This window comes from Lolium perenne, chromosome 5 (assembly GCF_019359855.2).
Source record: "Lolium perenne isolate Kyuss_39 chromosome 5, Kyuss_2.0, whole genome shotgun sequence".
Taxonomy (NCBI): domain Eukaryota; kingdom Viridiplantae; phylum Streptophyta; class Magnoliopsida; order Poales; family Poaceae; genus Lolium; species Lolium perenne.
In genome coordinates, this window is record NC_067248.2 from 200,017,947 (window position 1) to 200,044,231 (window position 26,285).

Here is a 26,285-nt window from a genome sequence, read left to right on the forward strand (position 1 = left end):
CACGGCGTGCAGTCGATCGTGACCTGATAGATGCTGGTCCGTGGTTAATTACCCAAGGTGTTCCGTACGTGACAGGCAGGGAGAGACTCTCCTAGTCATTGGCAGCCTTTTCTCGTGCGAGGAGCAGGATACCGTCATTGGTCAACAAGCACGAATAGTTGTGTAGTTAGACTTGTCTAATCTTGTCGCCGCTTGTTTTGACATATGAGTAAGATGTGTCTTATCATGGACCATGTCGAGGTAAAGCATCAGCATGTCGTGCCAGTTTGAGGCACCCAGCTTTGGCACGATGGCCTACCCATTTTATAAACAAAAAACTGAGATGACATACGATATTCTTCTGTTTTCAGAGCAAAATTATAATAATAAGTGAAATCTTATATTCTTCTGTCTCAAAATAAATTGCTCAATTTTATCTAACCTAGATATGAAAGCATATAGACATATTGTAGTTTATAGATGTACCCTTATATAAAAAGCCAAATTATTTTCGGATGGAGGAAGTATGTTTTTCTTCCTAAAACAATCAAACTACCGTTTTCTAGCCAAGGTAATGTTTAATTTTGTCTTTGCTAAAAGTATATATTAATATCATGAAAATACCAGCTACACCCAGCCTCTGCAACAACGCAGATGCGTATGCACTAGGGTGGTCAGGTGGGCCGTGGCCACCCTAATTTTTAAAAAATATATATTTAATTATTTGGGCAATATTTTATCATACATGAGAAGTGAAAAATAAAAAAAAATTGGAAGGTGTGCCCACCATACAGTATTTGTATGCGTCCGCTACTGCAACAACACCATACCATAATGGTAGTATGGACGCACTCAACCGAAAAAGATGCTAAAAAAGCAAAAGCTCCGTTATAGTGTTCTAGTCCTTACGGCAGTAGTAAAACGCCACCATGACAATATCTGAAGTTCAAGTTTTCCAAAAACGATGCTCCCAAGAAGAAAACAATGTACAAGCGTCATCATCACCCGATCATAGATCTTATGTTTTTATCCTGAAGAAAGACACTGCTCTCAAAACAATGCTTTCAACAAGATCATTGCCATCACAACTAGTTAAGGCCATACCTTAGATTTCTACCCATAAAGTTGAACATCGAATTTCTCCTGATGCCCCCACTGACATGCCACTGCTATAAAGCCCGAAACACTAAGCAAGTAGATCATGTTTAATTAGTCAAGGATAGTAGGATATGGAGGAGTGAAAAAAAGAGACATGACTCCGGCATCAACATCAACGTTGAACACACTACGACTTTTTTTCCTTTTTTTTGAAGTACAACGACCTGAATTATGATTTATGAGCCTGACTGAACATTCGATGCTCCAATGTCCATCTCCAGTTCTCCAGTGTGACCGTAACGAACGAAATATAAGGCCCAAAGTGTGCCCAACAAATATAAGGCCCAGTGGGTCTGGACCCACAAACCCTGACAAATCATCAACAGAAGACGGCAGCCTGCTCAAAAAGAAAAATGAAAAAAAAACATAACGGTAGCTGCGGCGCGTCTTCCCCAATCCCCACAATGCCTCCTCTCCTGCTCTGCAACGACGCGGCGTCTCCCGCGTATTGCTACTTGCGTCACCGGCCGGCGTCATCGGCGCGCGCAAACCGTGGCGCGACCCGGGGCCTTCTCCATGGAATTGTAGGTGCACACTGCACTGCTTGTGATCTCCTTGTTGTCTGCCACCGGCTGGGCACCCGCGCGCCCTCCACCTGCTTGTGCAAATGCTCGAGCACAGGCACCACCTGTTGATCAGGATGCCAGAAGATACCTCCTGGGTCCTGGGTGCTAACTAGGATCATGTGCAACCGTCTTGGTGGAGATACCTTTACTCCAACCGGAGATGCTTAAACTGGCCCACACGAATCAAGTAGAGGGATTGCGATTTGCGATACATAATTCATGGAGCAGCAGCTGCGACGGCAAGCATGCCTGTGGTGGTATCCACCTCCTCGCTCAAGGTCAGTCGTATGAAAAAAAATCACTTACTCAAGAACCTTGGCTGATCAAATTACATTTCGTGGCAGAAAGAAAAAAAGAGGTAGTGTGCTCTTTGTGAAGAAGGCGACAGCAGACTGTAGCCCATTCATCTGGCGACTGCTACAGGCCACTTCCGTTACACAGGTCAGAATTATGATAGATAGTGGCACGGCATTTTCTCTAGGCATCGCTAAAAAATCATTGGGTCGTCTCAAATGCAATTAGCTTACATTCGTTGAGCTATTGCTGGTGCTCCAAAGGCTTCACTGCATTACACTCTCAGTCTCATATGATTTGGAGATGCTTTTCTAGGGGAGCCGGTAGCTACCAGACTAAAATCCACCATTTAAGTACTTTGAGATTCGCGCTATGTCTTGCAGTCATTTTTTACTTGTTTCATCTTGATATGTTATATTTTTGAAATATTTTCAGTCTAAATGAAACCTTAATGAAATCTTGTTATTATAGAAACGTTCTTCATAAATATAAGATATATTTGGGCTATTTCATTTATTTTTCAATCAACTTACATATTATATCGGTTCATTAAAAAATTCTACCAGATTTCATAACAGTATCAGATAATGTCAACAATATGCCATATCAATTTGAAATAGGAAGAATATGACGACGGTACATAACGGGAATCTCAGGGCACTCTAACGGTGGATTCTATGCCGGTAGCTAGCGGCTCCGCTAGAAAAAATAAGTGTTCCATATGACTCGATATTACTGTATTAGGCGAAGAAGTGCCCTGCTTTACAGTTGGCATGCAGATAGAGCAATCCAGAAACCAGGGGAAATCTAATTTAGCTAGCGGGTGCATATGAACCCATTGTGTGAAAATACATTTCAAAATGTTCAAAAATTCTGAAATAAAATTCCGCATGTACATCTAGACGTTCTATGTTCGTACACACGTTATCGATAAAAATTAACATTTTCTGTCTCCCGTGTAAAAAAAGACAAAATTTGATGCTCCAACATGACTATTCACATAACATTTTTTTTGTATTTTTTATACAGGCCACATAAAATGTTCTTTTTCCCCGAAAACTCCCGTGCAAACATAAATTCCCTGATGGACATGTGAAATTTTGATTCGAATTTTTTGGCTTTTATTTTTTTTAATTATTTTTTCATAATAGGTCCATATGCACCTATGACCTATGAGCCATACCTCTCGTGCTACTTTACATGGGATTATGGGAAGCCGTGTGAAACTACCACCATAAGCACCAGTGATGCAATCTGCCTAGCAACCGGCATATCTTTGAAGGTGGAATAGTGCCAGAAATCTACAAACTGAACATCCTTTTGTTCCAGAGAGATACAGCTGGGAGCAAATGAAACACACCAAGAGTGCGAGTGTCCCACTTGATTTGGTTAAAAGGGCTGTCATGATGTACCTAACAAATCATTTAATAACAACCTTAGACATATAGGTTGATCTTCCTATCCTGCTTCGCAAAGTGGCATCATTCTTTGACATTTTTTTTGGCTACCTACGCAAAAACAAGGGTTTCATAGGTTAAGCTTTCTGGCCCACCCATAGCTCATGCATAGCAGCATAGGCCACACTCGCAAGCTGAATTATGTACTAGTAATAATCTGCAAGTGCAATGTCGCATCATGGGCCAGACCGTTGAAAAGCTTACTATTTGTGAAATTGAAATTGTGAAAGCTGTGGCTGTTCTCTGAACTCTGGAGATTGTGCAAGTTTAGCATGATAGATGGACCCAGAAATACCCTTGAAGTCTCTAGAACCCAGATACTAATTGAGACGACCCAGCTTATCTATGGTTCAGTCTTCACTGACTTCTAGTTGTTACTTGTTACACGCATGCAACTACTCGCTATGATTTGATTCAGGCTTAAACTAACCAAGCTAGCTTTTTTACATAAAGGAGGGGGCGGCCCGGCCTCTGCATGGATGGATTGATACACGCAGCCAACACCAGGTCAGCTAATTCTAGCCTTGTCATATTGAATTTATCCCACATCTTTTTCACCAGATGGGTAATAAATATGCAAAGTTGCCTCAAACACTTCACAAATAAAATCAAGCGACATAATAATAACTGGGTTAACAGTAGAGTAGAAGAGATTCTACTGACGGGCTTTCCTTGGCTAAGCTCCACACTGCCCTTCCACTCGCTCGGCCGGCCATCTCGTACACTGGCGCGAGTGCGGCATGTCTGCAGCCATTACACCGCTCCCCTCCCACAAACCTCCTGCTCGATCGCCCGCGCGTGCGCGGTGCTGCCGAGCCATCTCCGGTCGCTTTCCCCTGCGCTCCCACTTATCTTGCACAACGCAATCATAGCCGATGTAGAAACAAATCGATCAGCTACGGGCCAGCCATGCCATTACCCGCCACTTTCGCCATCACTTCATTCCCCATCTATCTTTATTTTCTGCGAGCTGCAGCTTTTCCGATCTATGGTGCATCGAGGTAATAGACCGGAGATGCTACTGCAAGTGCCATGTATGTAGTAGCCTTGGCTAGCGCTAAGCTACTGCCGATAGTCCATCACTGCTATATCCCTTTCCAGTAAATTAAGGATCAAGGCGCTCTGCCCAGATGGACGTCAAGCGCGCGGCCATGCTCCTCCTCCTCCACTTCATGCTCTTCCATGCCGTGACCTCTGCCCTGGCTGAGCGGCGGTCTGGCACGACCATCCGACGGCCGCGGCAGCAGCCGCTGCTCCAGGAGAAGGCCACGCTCCTGGCGTTGAAGCGCTCCCTCATCTTGCTGTCTCCATCGGTCCTGGCCGACTGGAACGAATCCAACAGCGACGTATGCGGCTTCACTGGCATCACCTGCGACTGGAGGCGGCATCACGTCATCAGCCTGTCGCTAGCCGGCATGAACATCTCTGGTGGCATCCCGCCGGTCATCGGCAACCTCACGCGCCTCAGGATCCTTGACATGTCCAGCAATTTCCTCACAGGGCTGATCCCTGCCGAGCTCTCCAACCTGCGCCGCCTCGACGTCCTCAAGCTTGGCCAGAACCAGCTCAGCGGCGGCATACCTCCATCCCTCTCCGAGCTGGCGAGCGTGTTCTACCTCAGCCTTAGGGATAACCGCCTCTCCGGCCCTATCCCTGGCGTTATCTTCAAGAACTGCACCTACCTAGGTGTTGTCGACTTCGGCAACAATGACCTCTCCGGCGAAATCCCCGGTGAGGCTTCGGACAACCTCGCAGACTGGTTTATCGCCCTCAACCTCTACTCCAACAGGCTAACTGGGAGACTCCCACGGTGGCTCGCCAACTGCACCTATCTGTACCTGCTGGACGTGGAAAACAACTCGCTCGCCGACGAGCTCCCTTCTGGGATCATATCAGGCAAGCAGCAGCTCAAGTACCTGCATTTGTCCAACAACGACCAGTTCTGGAGCCACGATGATAACACCAACCTGGAGCCATTCTTTGTGGCGGTATCAAACTGCTCCCAGATATTGGAGATCGAGGCCGGGGCCGTGGGGATTGGCGGGCTGCTGCCGAGCCGGCTTGGCACGATGCTACCGCCCAACATATCGCACCTCAATCTGGAGCTTAACGAGATCAAGGGCCCGATCCCGGCTGATGTCGGCGACGTGATAAACATCACGCTGATGAACCTGTCGAGCAACCAGCTAAACGGGACGGTCCCAACATCCATCTGTGCATTGCCGAAGCTCGAGCGGCTCTCCCTGTCCAACAACGCCTTGACAGGCACGATCCCAGCATGCATAGGCAACGCCACGAGCCTCGGCGAGCTGGACCTGTCAGGCAACGCGCTGTCGGGGAGCATCCCGAGCGGCATCGGAAGCGGGCTGGTCAACCTGTACCTGCAGAACAACCAGCTCTCCGGGGAGATACCGGCTACCCGCCTCGCTGAATGCATCCGCCTGCTGCACCTCGACCTCTCGAACAACAGCCTGAAGGGTGAGGTACCAGAGAGGGTATCTGGCACTGATATTCTATATTTGAACCTATCCCATAACCAGATCAGAGGTGAGCTGCCGCGGGGGCTCGGTGACATGCAGCAGGTGCAAGCGATTGACCTGTCCTGGAACAACTTCACCGGCATGATCTCCCTGCAGCTCGGCAGCTGCCACGAGCTGGAGGTTCTCGACCTGTCGCACAACTCGCTCACCGGAGTCCTACCGTCCTCCCTCGAGCTCCTTGAAGACCTCAAAAACCTTGACGTCTCCGACAACTCCCTGACTGGTGAGATCCCCATCAACCTGACGAAATGCACCAGCCTAAAACATTTCAACTTGTCATACAACGACTTCGTTGGCCATGTACCCATCACCGGCGTCTTTGCGGATTTCACCTTCCTGTCCTACATCGGCAACCCACGGCTCTGCGGCTCGGTGGTCAGGCGCAACTGCCAAAGGCACCACCCGTGGTACCAGTCCCGGAAGTACTTGGTTGTGATGTGTCTCTGTGCCGCTGTTCTGGCATTCATTTTGACAATCCTCTGCGCGGTCAGTGCCCAGAAGATCCGGTATCGCCTCGCAGTGGTGAGGGAGGAAATGTTTAGGGGCCGCCGTAGTGGCGGCTCATCGCCCGTGATGAAGTACAAGTACCCACGGATCACATACCAGGAGCTGGTCGAGGCAACGGAGGAGTTCTGCGCTGACCGGCTGGTCGGGGCAGGCAGCTATGGCCGGGTGTACCGTGGTACGCTGCAGGATGGCACCATGGTCGCTGTGAAGGTGCTGCAGCTCCAGTCAGGGAACTCAACCAAGAGCTTCAGCCGTGAATGCCAGGTCCTGAAGCGCATTCGACACCGTAACCTCATGCGTATCATCACCGCGTGCAGCCTGGCGGACTTCAAGGCACTGGTCCTGCCGTTCATGGCGAAGGGCAGCCTTGAGCGGTGCCTCTACGCTGGACCGCCGGCCGAGCTCAGCCTGGTGCAGCGCGTCAACATCTGCAGCGACATTGCCGAGGGGGTGGCCTACCTGCACCACCACTCACCGATCAAGGTCATCCACTGCGACCTTAAGCCGAGCAATGTCCTCATCAACGACGACATGACTGCGCTGGTGTCCGACTTTGGCATCTCCCGGCTGGTCATGAGCGTTGGCGGGGTGGCCAACACCGCTGATGTTGGCGCCTCCACCGTCAACATGCTGTGCGGCTCCATCGGATACATACCTCCAGGTACGTAGCAACTATCAATTGGCACATTGCAAACAATCCTCGTGATGTGTTCACCGATTCTAAATTCTGAGTAATTTTGGTTGCTGGCCTGAAGAATACGGGTATGGTTCGGACCCAACAACGAAGGGCGATGTGTACAGCTTCGGCGTTCTGGTGATGGAGATGGTAACAAGGAAGAAGCCGACCGACGACATGTTTGAGGCTGGGCTGAGCCTGCACAAGTGGGTAAAGAGCCACTACCATGGCCGGGCCGACGTGGTGGTGGACCAGGCGTTGGCAGGCATGGTCATGGATCAGACACCTGAGGTGAGAAGGATGTGGGATGTGGCCATCGGCGAGCTGCTGGAGCTCGGCATTCTCTGCACTCATGAGAGCGCGTCGATGCGGCCGGCCATGATAGACGCTGCCGGCGACCTGGACCGGCTCAAACGATACCTCGGTGGTGACACAACGGCTACATTCGAGTCCTCGCTGGGCTTCTCATCTATGACAATAGAAGATATTGACGACTAGCCAGTAGTAGCAAACTAGCAATTAACAAACATATAGTACTGTTGTGTATTCATAGCATTGCTAGAATTTCTGCAGGAGACACGATTCTAGCAGGAAAGATGGGATTCTGAATGTGCAGGTAATCAGAAGTTGAAGACATGTAACATTCTTTCAAGGTTTCTGACTGGGTGTAGTATGAGCTTTGGCCATAGATTTGTATATGATGATTTTAGTTCAGAGAGTAACTGAATAGCTATGTACCTTGGTCATTTCCTGTTTTTGTCCTCTGTTCTTCTTCTGTATTTCTGTCCAGTATTGTGCATACCGGAACGATCTATGTCTCCTTTTTGTTCAGCAAACTAGAAAACGTAGATATTGCTGAAGTATTGGATTAGATAACTGAAAAGATATCTTTTGTTCAGCAAACTAGAAAAGGTAGATATTGTTGAAGTATTGGAGTATAGTATGATACTAGCGCTCTAGCTAGTGCTGTCCTAAAGCATGCTAGTTCGCCGTTGGAACAACCAGCCGTGCAAAGACTCAAGCAGTGGATCCATCACTGCAAGCAACACAAAGTTGGCACCGTTTCTACGCAGGCTTTACAGAAAAGTTGGGATTCATTTGAGTGATGCAATGGTGTAGTTGCATATGGGTTTCAGAAGGAAAGTTTGGTCTATGCACATTTGTATACAAGGGATAAACCAAGCGTGCGTCGGAGCATATCATGAGCGGTGCCTAGAATGGACCAGCCTAGCAAATATGATAACCTGATCATGCAGATGATCTTGTGCTCTTAATGGTCCACTCATGAAACTTCTCATTGGATGTTTCTTTCTCTCTCAAACTAGTAGTCTGCGCCAAGCATTTTTATGGGGCCCTTATGATCTTGGGAAGTTATAAGTTATGCCTAAGATGAACTCTTTTTCGTGGACCATACAGGCTGTGCCACGCAGCCTGATACTTGCCAGGTACAACGTACAGAAGTAGGTGAAACAGGTATGTGCACGTAGTGTACGAAAGCGGCTACTTCCGGCCAACTGCTCTCCGTCAGCTTCGACTAGTGCCCATGGTGCCCACTGTCTGGGCTGCATTTTGCTAGCATGGTGGCACGCGCGATTGTTCAGTCATCACAGTAGCAGCCGGCATTGCGTATGGCTGGCGCAGTCACTGTTTTCGACAGAGCTACGAAATCAATATGGACCTGAATACGGTGACATATATTGACGTGTGCTGAATCTGATTGGTCTAGAGATCGGGAGCATCTAAGCTCGAGATCAGAAACGAATTTCCCAAGTTAGAGTATAATAATTCCCAGCTAAATTACAATTTTCCATCTAAATCGCTTACTCTTTGACCGGTAGGGTTTCAGCAGCGTCGGATAAATAAAATTACAACATGAAAAACTAGCGGGTCGACCCATACATCTGCGTTACTAGATTTAGATAATTTGGAAAAATATTCTCTTGTATTCGAATACATGCCTTTTACTGTTAAAGTTAGCACAATATAACTTTAAATAATGCTTAGTAAGTGCCATGGAAAATTTGTTGATCAATAACATGTCCTGGATATGTTCGTAATAGTAGCATAATGTACTCCCTCCTTCCAAAAATGCAAGGCATATAAATTTGTGCCAAGTAAAAAACGTTGCAAGTTTGACTAAATTTATGAAAAAGATACTACAATGAAGATCCACCAGTTTAATGATGTTGGGAATTTATGAACTTGGACAAAGCTATAATAGTTTGAGTAGTAATACGAGGTCTCGACTTTTTTTTAGAACAAATTAGTTTTTGTCACGGAAATTAAAGAACACACATGAAGATAAAGTTACACTAGTTTTGGACAGGATTACCCCTAACTAATTGACGTGAGAAAATAGATGAGTTTACATTAGATAAGGAAAGATAAGGAAGGAACCGTGATCAAATCCCAAAAAAAGTTACCCCAAACAAGTGGTGCAACGCAAAATACCTTATATTTCGGATTTTTTTTATTCTAGCTTGCTGAAAAGGCTTATATTTCGAAACGAACGTAATACTCTTAATACTCCCTCGAAACGAAAGATAAACTTCCTAATTTTATCTAGATACAAAGGCATATATAGACATATTTTTATTACAAATACATTCATATCTAAAAAAATTAAGCTATTGAGCAGTTTTTTTTAAACGGAAGGAATATCTTAATATTTTCTGGATACGAATGTTTCTATAAAGAAATGTATTTAGATCAATACACATTTAGAAAAAACTGAAACAACGAAGATAGTATACGGCTTATATAAGAAACCTAGAGTGAGTATGATATTTATCCCTTTGTATGGACTTTCCCCATGACCAACTTGGGGATCCCTATTAGGGACTCTAGGATTCTTATCAAGGACCTCGACTCTTTGGTGGGGCGGGTGAAGTCCAAGGCCGAACCCTGGTGTGCTAGGTTCACGTCCAAAGGAAGCAAAACAATGCTCATTGACTCTTGCCTGTCTAGCCTCCCCATGTACACCATGGGGATGTACCTCCTCCCTGAAGGGGCGCACGGTGCTTTCATAAGGAGCTCTCACGCTTCTTATGGCAGGACCGTACGGGACATCAGAAATACCACATGGTCAAGTTGGCCGATGTGTGCGCCCCATTGATCAGGGGGGGCATATGCGTCTTATCTTCAAGGCACATGAATGTTGCCTCGATGCTGAAATGGGTATGGAGGATTCTGAAGGATGATGGGGGTCTCTGGCTTCAGCTGGTGAAGGCCAAGTACCCGAGGGGCCGCCCACTCCTCGCTTGTGAGTGCCGGGAGGGATCTAAGTTTTGGAGATCCCTCCAGGAGATCATGTAGGGGATCCGAGCCGACATGTCTCTCACCATCGGGGATGGCCATGGGACCTTGTTTTGGCTTGACTCTTGGCTTGAGGGGTGACCTCTTAGGACGGCCTTTCCAGAACTGTTCACCATTTCTACGGACCCGGCCGTGTTAGTGGCCGAGGTTGCGGCGGGCAGGTGGTTTGTCCCCTTCCGACGGGGCCTCACCCCCGCGGAGGCCTTGGGGTGGGAGTCTCTTATAGCCCACCTACCAGGGGCTCTCCCCGGCGGCCCGAATAGTGCTCACTGAAGGCTATCTCCATCTGGCACCTTCTCCGTTAGGTCGGCCTATAGGGCCCTCTTTAGAGGACTAGGCCTAAGTTGGACGCCCCACTTGTGGAAAGCCCAGATCCCGGTAAAAATAAAAATCTTCGTGTGGCAACTTCTTCGGGACCGCCTCCCCTCGGGGGTGGAGGTAGCCACAAGTGGAGTGGGCCGGCCAATGGCCTTTGTCTGCTATGTGCGGTCCCTGAAGACACACGCCATATCATGTTCTCTTGCCCCGCAGCTCGACTTCTATGGAGGGGCATCGTGTCTGAGCGGTTGTCGGTGAAGGTCATGGACTATTTGGACAAGTGCCTTAGGCCGTGCGCTGGTGATCGGTGGACGGGCTTGCAACTGTTGGAGCACCCGACATTGGCATAAGGTAAGTGGCGATGTGTGATCTGGTCTCATCTTGATGCCCCTCTCAAATAGTTCACTAGCAAACAAAGAATGGTAATAGATGCCTCCCTGCAGCAGCAGATCCACTCCAAGCTGTGTACGTGTTTGACACTAACTTTCCATGCATTTTGACACTGGGAAAAAACAAAACATGCCTAGCACAACGCCATCATCCCCAGCGAAGAAGGCGAAAAAGCAGGGCACGGTTAGCCCCTCTGCAAGTTTTCCAAGAAACAACCAGCAGCTTAGTCAAGCGCAAAGGGTAAGAAAAACGGTGTCGTGCAAGGCTCTGAGGAGTCTAGAGCAGGTACACCATCGCGAGGTAGGCATCTGTTGGTTGGATTTCTACCAGAGGGCAGGTTCCGCCGTTGCTTTATGTGTACAACCAACGGTAATCCTCGTGGCTCGCTCAAGATCCCAAAGGGGTTCTATCAACACATCATTGGTGATTTTCCTCATAAAATCATACTCGGTAGCACGATTGGGGACACATGGCGAGTTGGATCCGTGTCTTTACTCTTTATCGATCGTGAATGGGATGAGTTTGTCGAGGAGAACAACATTGCAGAAGGTGATACTATGTTCTCCACCTACAATATGGGCTCTCGGTGGATGCAACAATTTTTGAAAATAGTGGATGCAAAAAATCATTGTACGCATTGAGCGTGGTCGCGTTTAGACTTCCGCAAACTTTTTTTTTTGCCAGCACAGTAATCCATGATACTATTTGGGTTCTATCTATGTAATGGATCTCTGAATTGCAGTGATCCTATATTGCTATGTGGAGCTATTACTTGATCTAAATGTTGCGCCTTATTGCCATTGCATTGCATGTATGTTTACAATTATGATTTCCAGATTTATTATGTGTATGTTTGTGGTGACCGAAAATGCTTATCTTATATGGTGAAACCAAAAAATTATACCTACATGGAATACCTAGCAGGCTCAATTATAGAATGACCTGCAATATACCGAGAGGGATAACAAATAGATGTTCTACGCATTTCACTAGCCATTGTGCTCTTTAGGTTCTGCCCACGACACTCACAAATATTTGAGCTCTCTCGATTCTTCTCACACATGTTTTTCTTTTCTCTCTTTGAATGGGCCGAAACAGTAACCATCATAATTAGGCATGGTAGAAACCCATAAGTATATAGCAGACCAACCATTTTAGTTGATCCAATTTATTATACATATTGCAATCTAATGGATGTATTGATGTTATCTCACCTAATTTTTCATCATCTATCCACCGTACTGGCGCGGCGTGCCGCCGCGCCCACCATTGCTAGTATGGTTTATAGTTCTACAAAGCAAACATACCTTGTAAGAAAATTTTCTAAAGAACCAAAAATCTCATGAAATCCTTTAAAACAAGCGTGCCTTGAGATGGGGTGACGGAATTAGGGATAGTTACTTGCCTACTTTGGAAGACTTTGATGTAACTTCAGAATTGTTCGATTTTTGTTGTGTTCGATTTTGGATGTTCTCGGATAAAAGTAGGATGTTGGTTTAAAAGGAAATGACCGACGACTGAATCTGAGGGCACGCCCATGCCTCCGGCAGGCAGGCGATGCATCTCCATCTCCAACGGTTGTTCCCCCATCACCCACTCTCTATCCCTCTCCCGTCCTCACACTCACCTCGCCACCACTCTCCAGTCCTCCTCCGCTCTACTGCAACTGGAGTGGAGATCCATCCGGATCCTCCATGCCCAACGTCAGCTGATTTCTGCCGGGAGCTGAGATGGGGCTCGATTTGGTCGGCTTCGGTTCCCGGGTGCTGCCAAACAGGGTCGGGCACGCCGCGGACCGGCGGCACGCCGGTGGCGGAGCTGCCGCATGCCATGGCTTCTTCATCGACACCAGAAGGAGGAGCCATCTGATGACGACTCTGAAGGATGGCGTGGTTTGCTCTCCCCAGGACGGCGGCATCGCGGCGTCCACGCTGTGTGCATCCGGCCCATCTGAAACTGCGACGGCGGATTCGGGTCGGGATATCGCGGACGCCATCACTTCTGCCCAGAGGAGTTCTGCAGGGAGGAACAAAGGGGGCAGGCCATGGAGAAGAGCACCAACAAGCGGGGACAAGCCGGCAAAGCATGTAGCTCCCAGGCGTGCCCCTGTGAGAAAAGACACGCAAGTTCGCAGAGTTCTGGTGAACGACGCTGGCGTCAACGCGATCTTGTCGGGCGTCAGCCGCGAGTCCAGCGTCGAGGACTGCAACTCCGTTCTGATCCGTCTCGAGAAGCACAGCGATGTGAAGGCGCTCGACTTCTTCGTCTGGATGAGGGCCAACGGGAAGCTAGCGGGGAACGCCGGCGCCTACCACCTGGCTCTCCAAGCCATTGCCTGGAAGGAGGACTGGAGGAGGGCCGAGCTGCTGCTCCACGAAATGGTTGCCGTTTCAGGTTGCCGGCTGGACGCTCGGGCGTTCAACGGGCTGATATACGTCTGTGCCAAGAGGAGGCTTGTTGATTGGGGAACAAAGTGGTTTAGCATGATGCTGGAGAGAGGGGTGCAGCCGAATGCGTCTACATTTGGTATGCTTATGGGCCTTTATCAGAAGACGGGGAGCCTCAGGGAGGCTGAATTCGCCTTTGCGAAAATGAGTGAATGCGGTGTTAAGTGTGTCAATGCGTACTCGGCTATGGTTACTCTGTATACTCGGTCGGGCCTTTTCGCCAGGTCCGAGGAGGTTATTGCTCTGATGGAAGATGATGAAGTTACTCCAAACAGGGAAAACTGGTTAGTGCGGCTAAATGCTTACAGTCAGCAGGGTAAAATGGAAGAGGCAAAATTTGTTTTGCAGTCCATGGTGGATGCAGGAGTTGCCCCAAATGTTGTGGCGTACAATACTGTGATTACAGGGTATGGAAAGGTTTTTGACATGGAAAAGGCGAAGGAATGCTTTGACAGTCTTGAGGGTGCAGGGTTAGCTCCTGATGAAACCACCTATAGATCAATGGTAGAAGGATTTGGTAGAGCGGACAAACATGAAGAGGCAATTTCGTACTACAGGAAGCTCAAGAGATCCGGTTTTCAGCCAAATGCGTCCAACTTTTACACAATGGTTAACTTAACAGCAAGACATGATGACAATGAAGCCGCCGCTGAAATTCTTAGGGACATGAGGGCAGCAGGCTGCCAGTGTTCGTCAATTGTTACTATTCTTGTCCGGGCATATGGAGCAGTTGAAAAGATGCATAAGGTTCTTCCAATTCTACAGTCATGCTTCTACAAGAAGGTCTTGTCTGATGCTACCTCATGTTCTATTTTGGTAACATCGTTTGTTCAAAATTCTTTATTGGAAGAAGCTCTCCGTGTTTTGCGTGAAAAGAAGTGGAAAGATTCTGACTTTGAGGACAGTTTATACCATATCCTGATATGTTCTTGCAAAGAGGCTGGCAGTTATGAAGATGCTGTAAGGATCTACAATGTGATGCCAAAGTCCCGAACGCAACCAAATCTCCGCATTGCTTGCAGTATGATTGATGTTTTCAGCACCATGGAGAGATTTGCTGATGCGGAAACTTTGTACCTTGAACTGAAAGCTTCAGCTTGTGTGCTTGACATGATTGCTTATAGTGTAATTGTGCGGATGTATAATAAAGCTGGAAGGCCAGAAGATGCTTGCTCAGTTTTGGAAGATATGGAGAAACAAGCAGACATAGTTCCTGATAAATACCTTTTTCTTGATATGCTTCGGACTTACCAAAAGTGTGGCCAGTTCGAGAAGTTGACTGATACATACTATTCGATACTAAAGAGTGAAGTTGAAATTGATGAAGCCATGTATAACTGCATCATTAACTGCTGTGGGCCAGCCATACCAGTTGACGAGCTCTCGAGAATTTTTGAAGAAATGATTCAGCTAGGACACTTGGCTAACACTGTTACCCTAAATGTATTGCTAGATATATATGGAAAAGCTGGGCTTTTCAAATGGGCTGAAAAGGTATTAAACATGGCTCGGAAGCATGGACTGGCAGACGCCATATCATACAATACTATCATTGCAGCGTATGCGCAAAGTGGGGATTTCCGCAGCATGACTTACTTCGTCCAGAAGATGCAGGATGCGGGATTTCCTGTTTCTCTGGAGGCATACAATTGTATGCTGAATGCTTACGGAAAGTCAGGCCAACTGGAGGAGTTCTCTGCTGTTTTGCAGAGAATGAGGAGAGCGAAATGCGACTTCGACCATTACACTTACAATATTATGCTGAATATATATGGGAGAAAGGGTTGGATTGAAGGCGTTGCCTGTGTTCTTTCAGAGCTAAAGAGCCGCGGCGTTGAACCAGACCTGTACAGTTACAATACCTTGATAAAGGCTTACGGGATAGCGGGAATGCCCGAAGATGCTGTCAAGCTGATGCAGGAGATGAGGATTAAAGGTATTGACGCTGATCGAGTAACATACAGCAACCTGATAGCAGCTCTACAAAGGAACGAAAATTTCCTAGAAGCAGTCAAGTGGTCCCTCTGGATGAAGCAAACAGGAGTTGTAGGGGTTGGAACTCGAGCATAATAGCATTCAGGTTTTGGTTGCGCATAATGCTGCGAAACACCGCCTCCTCAATCTGAGTCTATACATATATAGTGCTGTTGTACAAAGCGGCATAGCTGATTGCCTGATTGTTCTGTATCTGTTACAGGGGTTTACAAACTTGTAGATGAAATTCAGTCGGTGTAAATCAAGAATGGGAAGTTATATCATACTTATCATACAATTGTAAATTTACCATGACAGTAACTTGAAACTTGGATGATGGATTAAAGGAAGTCAACGAGAAGTTCTATTTTGAGGTGGCTTGTTCTTTTCCTGTTATATTCAGGATGTCCATGTGGTTTCTGCGCCCTTTATTCAGGCTCTCTTGTGAAATAAGTACTATATTAAACCTTAACAACTTCGTTTTTTCTTAATTTTCCTGATTTACTTTTTACCTATGTGATGTGCTGACGCGTGTTTTGTTGTGCTATATTGATGTTTCGTGTGTATTTGTGGGGGTGCCTTTCCGTTTCAGTTTACTTTGACGTCACGTTGTTTTTCTCTCGTGTTTAATTCTGGGTGGACATAGTCTTTTCTTTGCTGCTGCCGCTGTTACATGGTTTGGTCCCCACTGCATAGTAAAGCGGTGCGGTGGTGGGTTGTCGGCAGTCTTTTCTCGAGATTTCCTTTCCACCTCCGTCGTTTCCTTCCTTCTCTTCTTGGTTTCGGCCGTCAGCTCCTGTTCCAGCTCCTGTTCTTTGTTCGACTTCGATTTGTTTGTGATGGTGCCGGGATCAGCGCGTGGGTCTGCACGGCCGTGCCTGTGCTCGAGTTCCTGCTGATTGAGGAGTCGTCGGTGGGAGGGCGCGTGCTGGTGGTTGAGGGGGTTGGCTGTTGGCGGGGCCTGTGGTGCGCTTTGTGCGCGCAGAGGCGGTGTTGATAGGCGACGCGGCGGCCAGCGCTTCTTCTGGTAATTTTATTTATTCTGCTGGTCTTATTTTGATTTCTTCTTCTTATTGTGTTGATTCTCGTGTTGCTCCCTTTTGGTTAAATTATTGATCTTCAGAGATTTGTCCCTTAGATTTCTCCTGTGGCCGGCGGAGATTGGTGCTGCCGTCTACATCCTCTTCTCCCTCACACTTTCGCCCTTCTCTTCGTCCCTGGCAGCCGGCGGCGCGGAGGAGCAGCTCGGCTTTCCCGAGGCGACCCAGATCGCCGGCCTGTGCTACTTTCCCGACTGTTGCGACGGCCTCCCCGGGATTCCTCCAGCTCGGGCGCGTTCTCAAAAAAAAATCTGATTATTTCAAGAGGCGTAACTCTCCTAGATGGGCACGCGGTCGATTCGGCTCGCCAGGCTGATGGTGGCGTGGTCGCAGATGAGCTAGGCCACCATGGGAAGGAAAAAAGAGGAGTCGCTGGCGGGCGGGGGCTTGGCCGATGGTGCCGGCTGCCGAAATCTACCGGAAGCCGGTCCCTGGATGGGAAGCCAAAAGCGGCAGGGCCTGCGAGGGGATTGCGACGTTGTTCCCGCTGGACGCTTCCTGCTGGTGTTTGCAGGGCTGGTGCTGGCGGGCACCATGCATGGTGTGCCTCGCGTTCATCATGCCAGTCTTCCTGCTCTTCAGCCAGGTGCTGGTCCCGGTCACGCTCACCATTGGGATGGTCATGATGGGACTGAGGTGAGAACTCCCTTTGGACACTGACAACTCCTTTCGCTAATGTCTTAAATCCATGTGCTGCTTCATCAGATCAGTTGCTGTTTAAGATCTGGATTTCCATGGCATCAGTATCATCTGGGATTTAGTATGGTTACAGTCTAAATTGGAGCTACTGAAATAAGGTCGTCTTGCTACTTTCTGTTTTTGGTTTGGTTCATCCAAATCCCTGTCATGTTAGATAAGTACTGGAGGACATGCTCTCTAAATTAAATTTATTTTTATCCTTTCTCTAAATTCCTACAGGTACATGATTTTATAATAGTGCACATTTTAAATCCTCGCTGCCTCCAGGTACCTGGGTGAGCTGGACCAATTACTCACACCACTCGCTTTCATAGGTTTACTTATTATTTTGTCCCGAAATATCTCATTTTTGTTTTGTTTTGATGCTAAAGCCTACAAGATATGTGATCAATGAATATTGTCTTTTGCATTATAGAGGAAAGTTGAACCACCAGGTCAAGCACTCATAAGGCAATGGTGGAACAAGCATTGTCTTACATGTTACACTGTTTGTGCAATAAGTTAGAAGTATCTCTTATTCTCAAATACTTTGATTGAGGGCTTATATTTTGTAAGAAATGAATCTTGAGATAAACAGTTAAAGGCGATTCTTACTGGAAATAGGTGGATCATTTCTTCTGGGTGTATTAATTCCATGTTTATTAAAAAATATTCCACTGTTGCCTCCGAGTGAAGTAAGACGCATTATGCATGCTTGACGAATTTACTCTTAAGGTTAAATTTAAACTCTTCCTGAGTAGAATTAAAGGCGAGTTCTCAACGGAGGTACATTTAGGATTTCTTTAAGGGCAAAAAGTTCGGATGGTTCAGACTCTTTTGTTCTGCTATTTTTTCCCAATTCTGCTACCATGTATGAATTAAGCAAAGTTGCCACCAGGTCTTAGAACGGTTATGGAGAATTTTGGTGGTGGTGACTGAATTCCCTTGTTTTCCTTCCTTGCCATCGTGCCACTATTCTAAATATAGTTTTCGTGCTAGGTTAAAGCACACTGTGTCTAGCAAGTATTATGTATGCCACCATCATACATTTGTATCTCTCAACTGGATCTGCTGACTAAGTTGTGCACCTCCCATTTACTAACTTCTATCTGAGAAGTCTTTGTGGTGTTTTGTCTGCAGATATGTTATAGTGCTTATTTCTACTTCTTGCTGGTGATGTAATTAATTTCAAGAACGCCTCGATTGAGCAATTGACAATGTTACATTGCGCAAGAGCTAGGATCATCCACTTGCCGCTTTCTTCCAAAGGTAAAGATGAAAAGGATATTTCATTTCTATTCGTATGGCAAGCTCATAAGGTGAAGTAGTAATACATAATCTTCATGGGAAATTATATTTTCTTGCAAAGGTAACTTTTTAGTCATTGCTTTGCAATAGATGTCCATTTTTTGTACTTCCTCTCTTACTTTTTGTAGGGTATTGAGGTGTTGAAACAGTAGCATATTGAGCTTCATAAGGGACTTATATCCAATGTTTGGTCGAATTTAAATTCCACAGCTTTACTAGGCTACTCATATGACATATTGTTTAGTAGTTGTATTTTTATATGTCCGGAACATTATCCATTATCAGCATTGGGTCTGCCTTCAGAATTGGCATGTTGAAGTTTTTCCATAGTATATAATCTTTCTTTCATTAGTTCAGAGTCATGAATAAGATTATCACATAGACAAAGGTTCAATATTGTCACAATCAAGCTCTCCTTAGAAGTGTGTTATCACATCCTTCTCTTTGAAAAATAGCTAATGAAGGATTTTGAGGGTTTGAGGGCCCAATATATCCTTTTCTCATTATTTCCAATTTGTGTTATATGTGACCCAAATTACTTATGTAGAATATGGTTTACGGTTAATTTTATTGGAGGGGTCCATACATAGATTTGCTGGTTAAACCCTGAATACATGCGTAATGGTTTTCCTTCAGGAAGCATGAAAAGGAGAAACACAGATACGAGTGTGCAGAGGGATGCGATGTATTGCACAGTACATTCCTTTTCTCATCAACTCTGTACTCTACATACATATAATACTTGCTTTCAGGTTCCTTGCACATTCGACATTAATTAATTGAGATGCAAAATTATTTTGTAGTTCATTGAAAGTAAAATTTGCCAACTCAGTTGTGCTAGCCCCCATATGATATCCTGTTACTCTGCCAGGTTGACATGTGTTGGCAATGTTTAGCTAAACAAATTAGTAGTTCTCTTTTGAGTGCTACAAAATAAATTAGCAATAGTCCTCTTCCAATGTCACAATTTTTTGTTATATTATACGCTACTCTGTTCGATGCATAGTAAGTGTCGTGGTTTTAGTTAAAAAAACGACCCAAGAATTTCCTCCCATGCACAGTATTCTATTCAGTGAAAGGTGACCAAGGAAAAGTGGTGTATTTCTGCACACGATTTGCAGAGAAATAGAAATAGTTAACCGAATGAAAGTGTCATATAAATTGTAAAGAACCCGTTTTGAGATTTAAATGCTTATTTTAGAATTTTGGCTGTCATTCCTTCTCAGGTTTGCTGGTGATGCAGACCTATTCTACTCTTAGCGCATAGGCTGTAGTTCATGGTTATTTTGATGTATCTGGCAGCTACTCTTTCCTATAATAAAAGGAAAGTTGCAGGATACACCTATGAATGTTTTAAAATATACATGATTTGAGAAAAATAAATACTTAGACACTACTGCTTTTGCTTTGTGCCAATTTGATGATTTCTTTGTATGCAATATGATGATAGGCCCACAAACCCACAGAGACCACTTTGGATCACATTGAACGAATCAATGGCAAACTAAAGCATCGAAATTTCATGGAGAGCATTGATAAGATCGCCCACTTCATCAGTAAATATTACAGGATAAGGACCCAAGAAGATGAACCGGAACAAGAAGTGCACCACCGATGAGTCCATCCGGTCCGAACCTCTACAGTACCACCCAGGCAGCGATTGTGACGTTGCCTTCAGTTGTTTCTATGTACCGAAACTTACTATCCACAGTCAATGCCCTGCATATGCATATCAGTTGTACACATTGTATGAAAAAACAAAATGATCAGTTTCGTGCCTTAGATTTTCCCACAATACATAACAATGTATTTTTTAACGTATTGCTTATCGGCCATTTACTATTACACCTCCACATCACCATTGTAGTTTAACAAGAAAACATCCTCCATTCTTCAACTCTTGGCTGGGCGCCGCGTCTGTCCTTGCTAGTTCCTTTAAAATCCTGTAAAATTTCTGCAAAGCAAAAATGCCCGTGTAATTTGTCATGAAAATAGCATATAGTTGATCAATTTCGGGTTACCTAGTTTTTTTTTTGTTTATTTATATTATTGTTAGCCGATTTAGTTGGCAGCAATATCGTTGAATATCCAATACTATATGGCCAAGTGCATCAACTGATGAAGAGGGTGTGTTCATTCTCCTTTTTTTTCTACTTTGTGGTGGAAAGGGAAGTTAGATCCTACAGCCCTGTGGACCAACTAGTTAGAACTGAAGGAGAAAATTGATGGGAGTAGTAATTAATCTATTCTTGACTTTGAATTTAATTGTACAGTTCGCATTTTGTCAACATATGAAGAATTTGGAAGCTTACGATGGATTTGGTCAATTTGTGACGGAAATTCCGCCATTAGTAGGCACTCGTCACTCGTCAACGCTGACGGCTGCGGCTCAGCTGAGCTCCACCTTCACCTCCCCAACACCGCTACTTCCTCAGCCTCTGTCTGAACCTCGAAGATGGAGTCTTCCCCAGTCCAGCCCACGCCTCCCTCCCCATAAACAAATCAAAATGCCGAGCTCGTTTCCATTAAAAATCCCACTTTTGAGGCTCCTGCGTGTGAGCACGGCCTTCTCCTAGCTCGCGATCCCCCCATCGAGCTCGTCCACTAGTAGGAATCCAGGATCAATGCGGGAAGAAGAGAACGGGGGCATGGAGATGGACGACCTCGCCGCCAGCGAGCCGCCGCCGGGGGAGTCGCGCGGGGGCGGCGGCGGCGGCGGGTTGGTGGAGACGGCCCTGCAGCCGGTGCGGTGGTTGCAGATGCTGTGCCGGGAGCTGGGCGCGACGTTCGTGGCCGGGGTGGTGCTGGTGTTCGGGCTCAACCAGGGGTTCGCCGGCTCCTTCTTCCGGGTGGCGTCGGACTACTACTGGAAGGACGTGCAGCGGGTGCAGCCGGCCACCGTGCAGTTCCTCTCCGTCTTCTTCTACATCCCCTGGGTCCTCAAGCCGCTCTGGGGGATCCTCACCGACGTCTTCCCTGTCCGCGGCTACCACCGTCGCCCCTACTTTATCTTCTCAGGTCAGCCCCCATATCCCGGGACATGAGGCTGTCATTTCTTCAGCCTGTATATAGATAGATTGATATTGTTTTTTAGGATATAACTAGATTGATATTGCTAGTTGGAGATGTTGGCTTCAGAATCAGAGTGTGGGACAAACGAACATAAGTTTTTCACATATGCCCGGTGACATGGGGCATCTTGGATCCATCATGGTCGCCAGATCCCATAGGTACCTGCTTCACGGTGTTTATACAGAATTTCCGTGGTAATGGCATGTTAATTGCAGTTTATGTTCCTGGTGGAGGATCTTTAGACCATTGTTCTATTTGTAATGTGATGATGTGGAGTAGGTTCAGTAGGTCTCAACTGCGAGATGTGGAGTAGGTTCGGTAGGTCGCAACCGCGATGTGGAGTAGGTTCAGATATTTGAAAATGTCTGCATTTTTTAATGCTGCTTGACTTGATCTGAGTTAGTTGGTACAATTTTTGGAACATTATGTTATTTTGCCCTTATTGTGGGCATATCAATGTCAGCCTCTTTGTTAATTCACTGTGACTGCACTCCGTTGTATGAACTGCATTGTTTGTAGGATTCTTAAATGTCTGCAATTTTGGACACCCGGCAACTATCATCTGTGCGATGTTAGCTCGTTTGACTTTGTTTGATCTCTAAGAGTTATTTCCCCCTTATAAGCATTGCTTATATAATAAAAGCTGATGATGTGGGTTCAAATGTCTCAGAAAAAAATTGAACAAGCTAAAAAATGTTAACTAGAACTTAATTTGGTAGGCCATAATTAAAAGTAATCAACGAGAACCATTGGAGATATACAAATATAGTAAGCTTATGTAAGGCCTATGTCACGCCATTGCTATTTGGGGTGTCCTATGACACTGTTAGTCTGACCCAAATTGAATAATTCCAAGTTTCATGGCTGTTATGATTGCAATCTTCTAGAAATGGTGAATTTGCATTTCTCCCTATCGTCTACATGCTTTTTCCGTAGTTCACATCTTGTTGTTTCAAAGTGCATCGGTGTCCTAGCATTTGTTCTACCTTCTAAGTTCTAACTTGTACTGGGCTATCCAGTAACATCTGCTGTGCCCTTAACGTGCATCACAAGTGTCTATAAGGTGTTGTTCATCATTGTTATTTAGCACAATTATAGATGTCACTGATCAATCCCTAATTTCTTGTCACTGTAGGAATACTTGGAATGTCTGCAACAGCTGTTCTTGCGATGGGTATCGGACTATCAGTGACCTCTGCTGTACTTTGTTTTGTGGGAATCTCAACGGCAGTTGCCATTGCAGATGTCACAATAGATGCATGCATTGCAAAGAACAGTATTGATAAGCCAGCATTGGCCCCAGACATGCAGAGCCTTTGTGCATTCTCATCGTCTCTAGGTGCACTTATTGGGTATTCTACAAGCGGCATGTTTGTCCACCATCTTGGGGCACAGGTAAACTACAGTCCAAAATAATAGTTGAGTTTCAATTTTGTGCGACTTGTCAGAGAAATTAAGTTTTGCATGGTTCTGCCTTAATGTAGGGTGCATTAGGTGTATTGGCTTTACCTCCTGCTATGTTGGTTTTCCTAGGGTTTTACATATATGAGCTGAAAAAACATCAGCATAATGTGAAAGAGAAGGTATGTTGATCAGCAATCTTATTCCATTTACTTCTGTTTTTCGTGCGCACTGAAATTCAGCAAAAATAAATAATGTCTATATGCGAGCAAACTGGATAATCTATCACTGCATCTTGCCATAGTCTCATGTAAACTGGCCTGGCCAAGCTGAAATGTGGGCCTTTATACATTAATCTTCTGGAATGCATGCCATATCAGCAAATTTCAGCTTCCAGTTATAACATGAATCTGATGTTTCAGTGACTGGAGCTCTTCAGATATATTGTCTACAAAAAATTATACCTATCTCAAATGAACTATAACTGAACCTGTGAACTGAAGCAAGTGCACTTGTACATGTAAAATGTATTAGTCTAATGATGAAAAGAAACACAAAACTAACGAAAATGTTTGCTTCTTATTGAGATGCTAATGGAATGCAGGTTTTTTACAAGCTTAGTGTGGCAGTTAAAGGGATGGCTCGAACAATAAAGTATCCAGTAGTGTGGAAGCCATCTCTTTACATGTTCCTTTCCCTGGCCCTCAGCATCAGCACCCACGAGGGGCAGTTCTACTGGTACACTAATAAGGAACCACCTAATCCTGGATTTTCACAGGTGAAAGTTTTCTTTATGACCTTCTTAATCCTTTTGCTAACTATTAGATTTATTACACAGAGTAAAGGTAGTCTTGTTTTGTATCATAATGTCTTGGCCCACCAAATGGCCATCCTGTACATGAGTCAGATGACTATAGAATGTTTCAGACAAGTTTTCAGCCGATACAGATAAAATGTTTCATCAGTATGTGGCATGCTTTGTAGCTCCTGCAGTCTATGAAATTTTTATCTAACTCCCTTTAGAATATGGATAAACTAAAAGTTGATGTTGACTATATTTTCAAAAAATTTAGGTTGATAAAAAAGTAGCTTAATCATAGAGGTGAAGGGAGTTGTGTATTGAATTAGGAAACTAGAAGCAATACCAAAGGAATTTGATTTGTATTCTGTTGAACTGACGTTGATCAGATCAGTACACCAAATCAGCCTTAGAAATTTAGAACATTCTGCTCTCAAGAGTATTTGTACAAAAAAATGTATCATGCATGTCATCTAAAACAACAAATTCCTCGCTTGGAATCTTTTCCTCCTGATGATTTTCTCTTTTGTTCCACTGAGTGAACTGGAATCAGGGTGGACCACCCTTCGGATTTTTTTTTTCATTTTCATCATTAGTACTCTCTCTCCGAAGGATAGTTATGAAATACTAGAAGTACCCAAGACAAAACTAAGAAAAGTTTGAAAGAAAATAGAGAAGACTGAGGTCTAACTCACCAGTCACCGTTCAGTCTCCGACAATTGATTGTAGCACAATCAAGATCTATCAGAAAGGGGGCCTAGATAAAAGGTGTCATCCTTCAAATCTAGGAATCTGGGATGCAGACATGCATTTCCTGGTCCCACAATCAAGCTTGTTCCACGATGCTGTCCTCAGTGTCCCTAAGATGAAGTGGAATATTACCCAAAAAAAACTTTCATAACCTTAGGCTAGTACATAAGGATCTTCATGCCGCCAGGCCCAGATCTAGAGCTTAAATTGAAAGGCAGGTGCATAGCCTCCATGATCAACCATTGCATGATGTTATGCTCGCACTGTTTGAGGGCATGATTGGAAATAGGAACACTAGAGCTTCAGAGGAAACAGTTCAATCCCTCGTTCCACAGTAGGCTGAATGTTTTTGCTTTTGATACAATGGAGAGAAGTCGATCGGCGTAGTGAGTATATTCCCTTGTGAATTGAAGAAATTACTTATCATCTGGACTCATACACCTGTTTGAAAGAAAAAGGAAAACTCATATTTGTTTAAACTATCCTCATCTCCATGCCTGCAGGAATTTGTGGGAGTGGTGCATGCCATCGGCGCAGTTGCATCCATGGTGGGCGTCCTGATATACCACAAGATTTTCAAGGACTACCCGTTCCGGACCATCCTCTTCTTCGCGCAGCTCCTGTTTGGCATCTCGGGCTTCCTGGACCTCACCTTCGTGCTCCGATGGAACCTCGTGCTGGGTGTGCCAGACGCCGTGTTTGTCATCCTGGAGGAGAGCGTGTCCCGGGTGGTCAGCCGCGTCCGGCTGATGCCGATGATGGTCCTGAGCACCAAGCTGTGCCCGCCGGGCGCCGAGGGCACCTTCTTCGCGCTCCTCATGTGCATCGACAGCATCGGCATGTTGGCGGCCAAGACGAATGGCGCCATCGTGCTCCGGACTCTGCACGTGACGAGGACAGACTTCAGCAACCTCTGGCTCGCTGTGCTGCTAAGGAACCTGCTGCGGCTGTCCGCCCTGGGCGCCATCTTCCTGGTGCCCACGGCTGACCAGACCGACGTGCTGCTTCCACAGAGCCTCCTGAACTCCGGCTCCACGGTAGCTTCCGCCAGTGACGAGGAAGAGACACTGTTGCAACTTGGGAAGCTCAGTTCTCATACTGATGGTGAATGATCCACACTCCGATGTTGCACACGCGCATACACACACACAGAAAGAAAAACAAATGATACCAGTGATTTAGTTGTTGTACTCACTTGGAAGAACTGTCTGTTGACGTTGGTAGATGCGCAATGCAGCAGCTTAGATACCACTGCACTAATTATGTTCTTTTCTTTATGGAACATCTTTTGGTGGGAACTGAGGTACTTACTGACAAAATGGCATCTTTGTTGGACCGGTCTCTTATTCAAAAGATTTTTATAGGAGTTTAGAGGATAGAAATCCTTAGATTTTTTTCCATATTCTTACTTACAAAATGACATCTTTGCTGAACATCTTTTCTTTATGGAACATCTTTTGGTGGGAACTGAGGTACTTACTGACAAAATGACATCTTTGTTGGGACGATCTCTTATTCAAAAAAAAAAAATATATGAGTTCAGAGGATAGAAATTC

General features: G+C 45.6%; 3 protein-coding genes and 2 long non-coding RNA genes across 6 annotated transcripts; 4 read left to right on the plus strand and 1 right to left on the minus strand.

Annotated features, from left to right (window-relative positions):
• Window positions 1-1,508: 1,508 nt before the first annotated feature.
• Window positions 1,509-7,934, plus strand: LOC127301523 (uncharacterized). Its single transcript, XM_051331777.2, has 4 exons — window positions 1,509-1,981; window positions 2,048-2,144; window positions 3,908-7,162; window positions 7,257-7,934. Exons 3-4 carry the CDS (start codon window positions 4,585-4,587, stop codon window positions 7,673-7,675), a joined length of 2,997 nt encoding a protein of 998 aa, XP_051187737.1. The 5' UTR covers window positions 1,509-1,981; window positions 2,048-2,144; window positions 3,908-4,584; the 3' UTR covers window positions 7,676-7,934.
• Window positions 7,935-12,724: 4,790 nt separating this feature from the next.
• Window positions 12,725-15,994, plus strand: LOC127301518 (pentatricopeptide repeat-containing protein At4g30825, chloroplastic). Its single transcript, XM_051331774.2, has one exon. It carries the CDS (start codon window positions 12,931-12,933, stop codon window positions 15,715-15,717), a length of 2,787 nt encoding a protein of 928 aa, XP_051187734.1. The 5' UTR covers window positions 12,725-12,930; the 3' UTR covers window positions 15,718-15,994.
• Window positions 15,995-18,674: 2,680 nt separating this feature from the next.
• LOC127301521 (uncharacterized) lies at window positions 18,675-20,560 on the plus strand. The gene is made up of 2 exons (XR_011745434.1): window positions 18,675-19,402; window positions 20,158-20,560. It is a non-coding gene; the product is annotated as an uncharacterized lncRNA (long non-coding RNA).
• On the minus strand, window positions 20,471-21,146 carry LOC127301522 (uncharacterized). Its single transcript, XR_007852137.1, has 2 exons — window positions 21,020-21,146; window positions 20,471-20,661 (listed from the first exon to the last, which is right to left on the minus strand). It is a non-coding gene; the product is annotated as an uncharacterized lncRNA (long non-coding RNA).
• On the plus strand, window positions 21,134-26,066 carry LOC127301519 (probable folate-biopterin transporter 6). Of its 2 annotated transcripts, XM_051331775.2 has the most exons (5): window positions 21,137-21,725; window positions 22,915-23,174; window positions 23,264-23,362; window positions 23,785-23,958; window positions 25,233-26,066. In XM_051331775.2, exons 1-5 carry the CDS (start codon window positions 21,332-21,334, stop codon window positions 25,839-25,841), a joined length of 1,536 nt encoding a protein of 511 aa, XP_051187735.1. In that variant the 5' UTR covers window positions 21,137-21,331; the 3' UTR covers window positions 25,842-26,066. The 2 variants fall into 2 exon arrangements, with proteins under 2 accessions (XP_051187736.1, XP_051187735.1); XM_051331776.2 differs by lacking the exon at window positions 23,785-23,958 and having other exon boundaries at window positions 21,134-21,725.
• Window positions 26,067-26,285: the final 219 nt, after the last annotated feature.

Bases quoted from the DNA above. Each gene is read 5' to 3' on its own strand.
- LOC127301519 (XM_051331775.2), top strand. From the start codon at position 21,332: ATGCGGGAAGAAGAGAACGGGGGCATGGAGATGGACGACCTCGCCGCC. The intron at 23,175-23,263 runs GTAAACTACAGT...GCCTTAATGTAG, and splicing joins TCCACCATCTTGGGGCACAG to GGTGCATTAGGTGTATTGGC. The intron at 23,959-25,232 runs GTGAAAGTTTTC...CCATGCCTGCAG, and splicing joins CTAATCCTGGATTTTCACAG to GAATTTGTGGGAGTGGTGCA.
- LOC127301518 (XM_051331774.2), top strand. From the start codon at position 12,931: ATGGGGCTCGATTTGGTCGGCTTCGGTTCCCGGGTGCTGCCAAACAGG.
- LOC127301523 (XM_051331777.2), top strand. From the start codon at position 4,585: ATGGACGTCAAGCGCGCGGCCATGCTCCTCCTCCTCCACTTCATGCTC. The intron at 7,163-7,256 runs GTACGTAGCAAC...GCTGGCCTGAAG, and splicing joins CATCGGATACATACCTCCAG to AATACGGGTATGGTTCGGAC.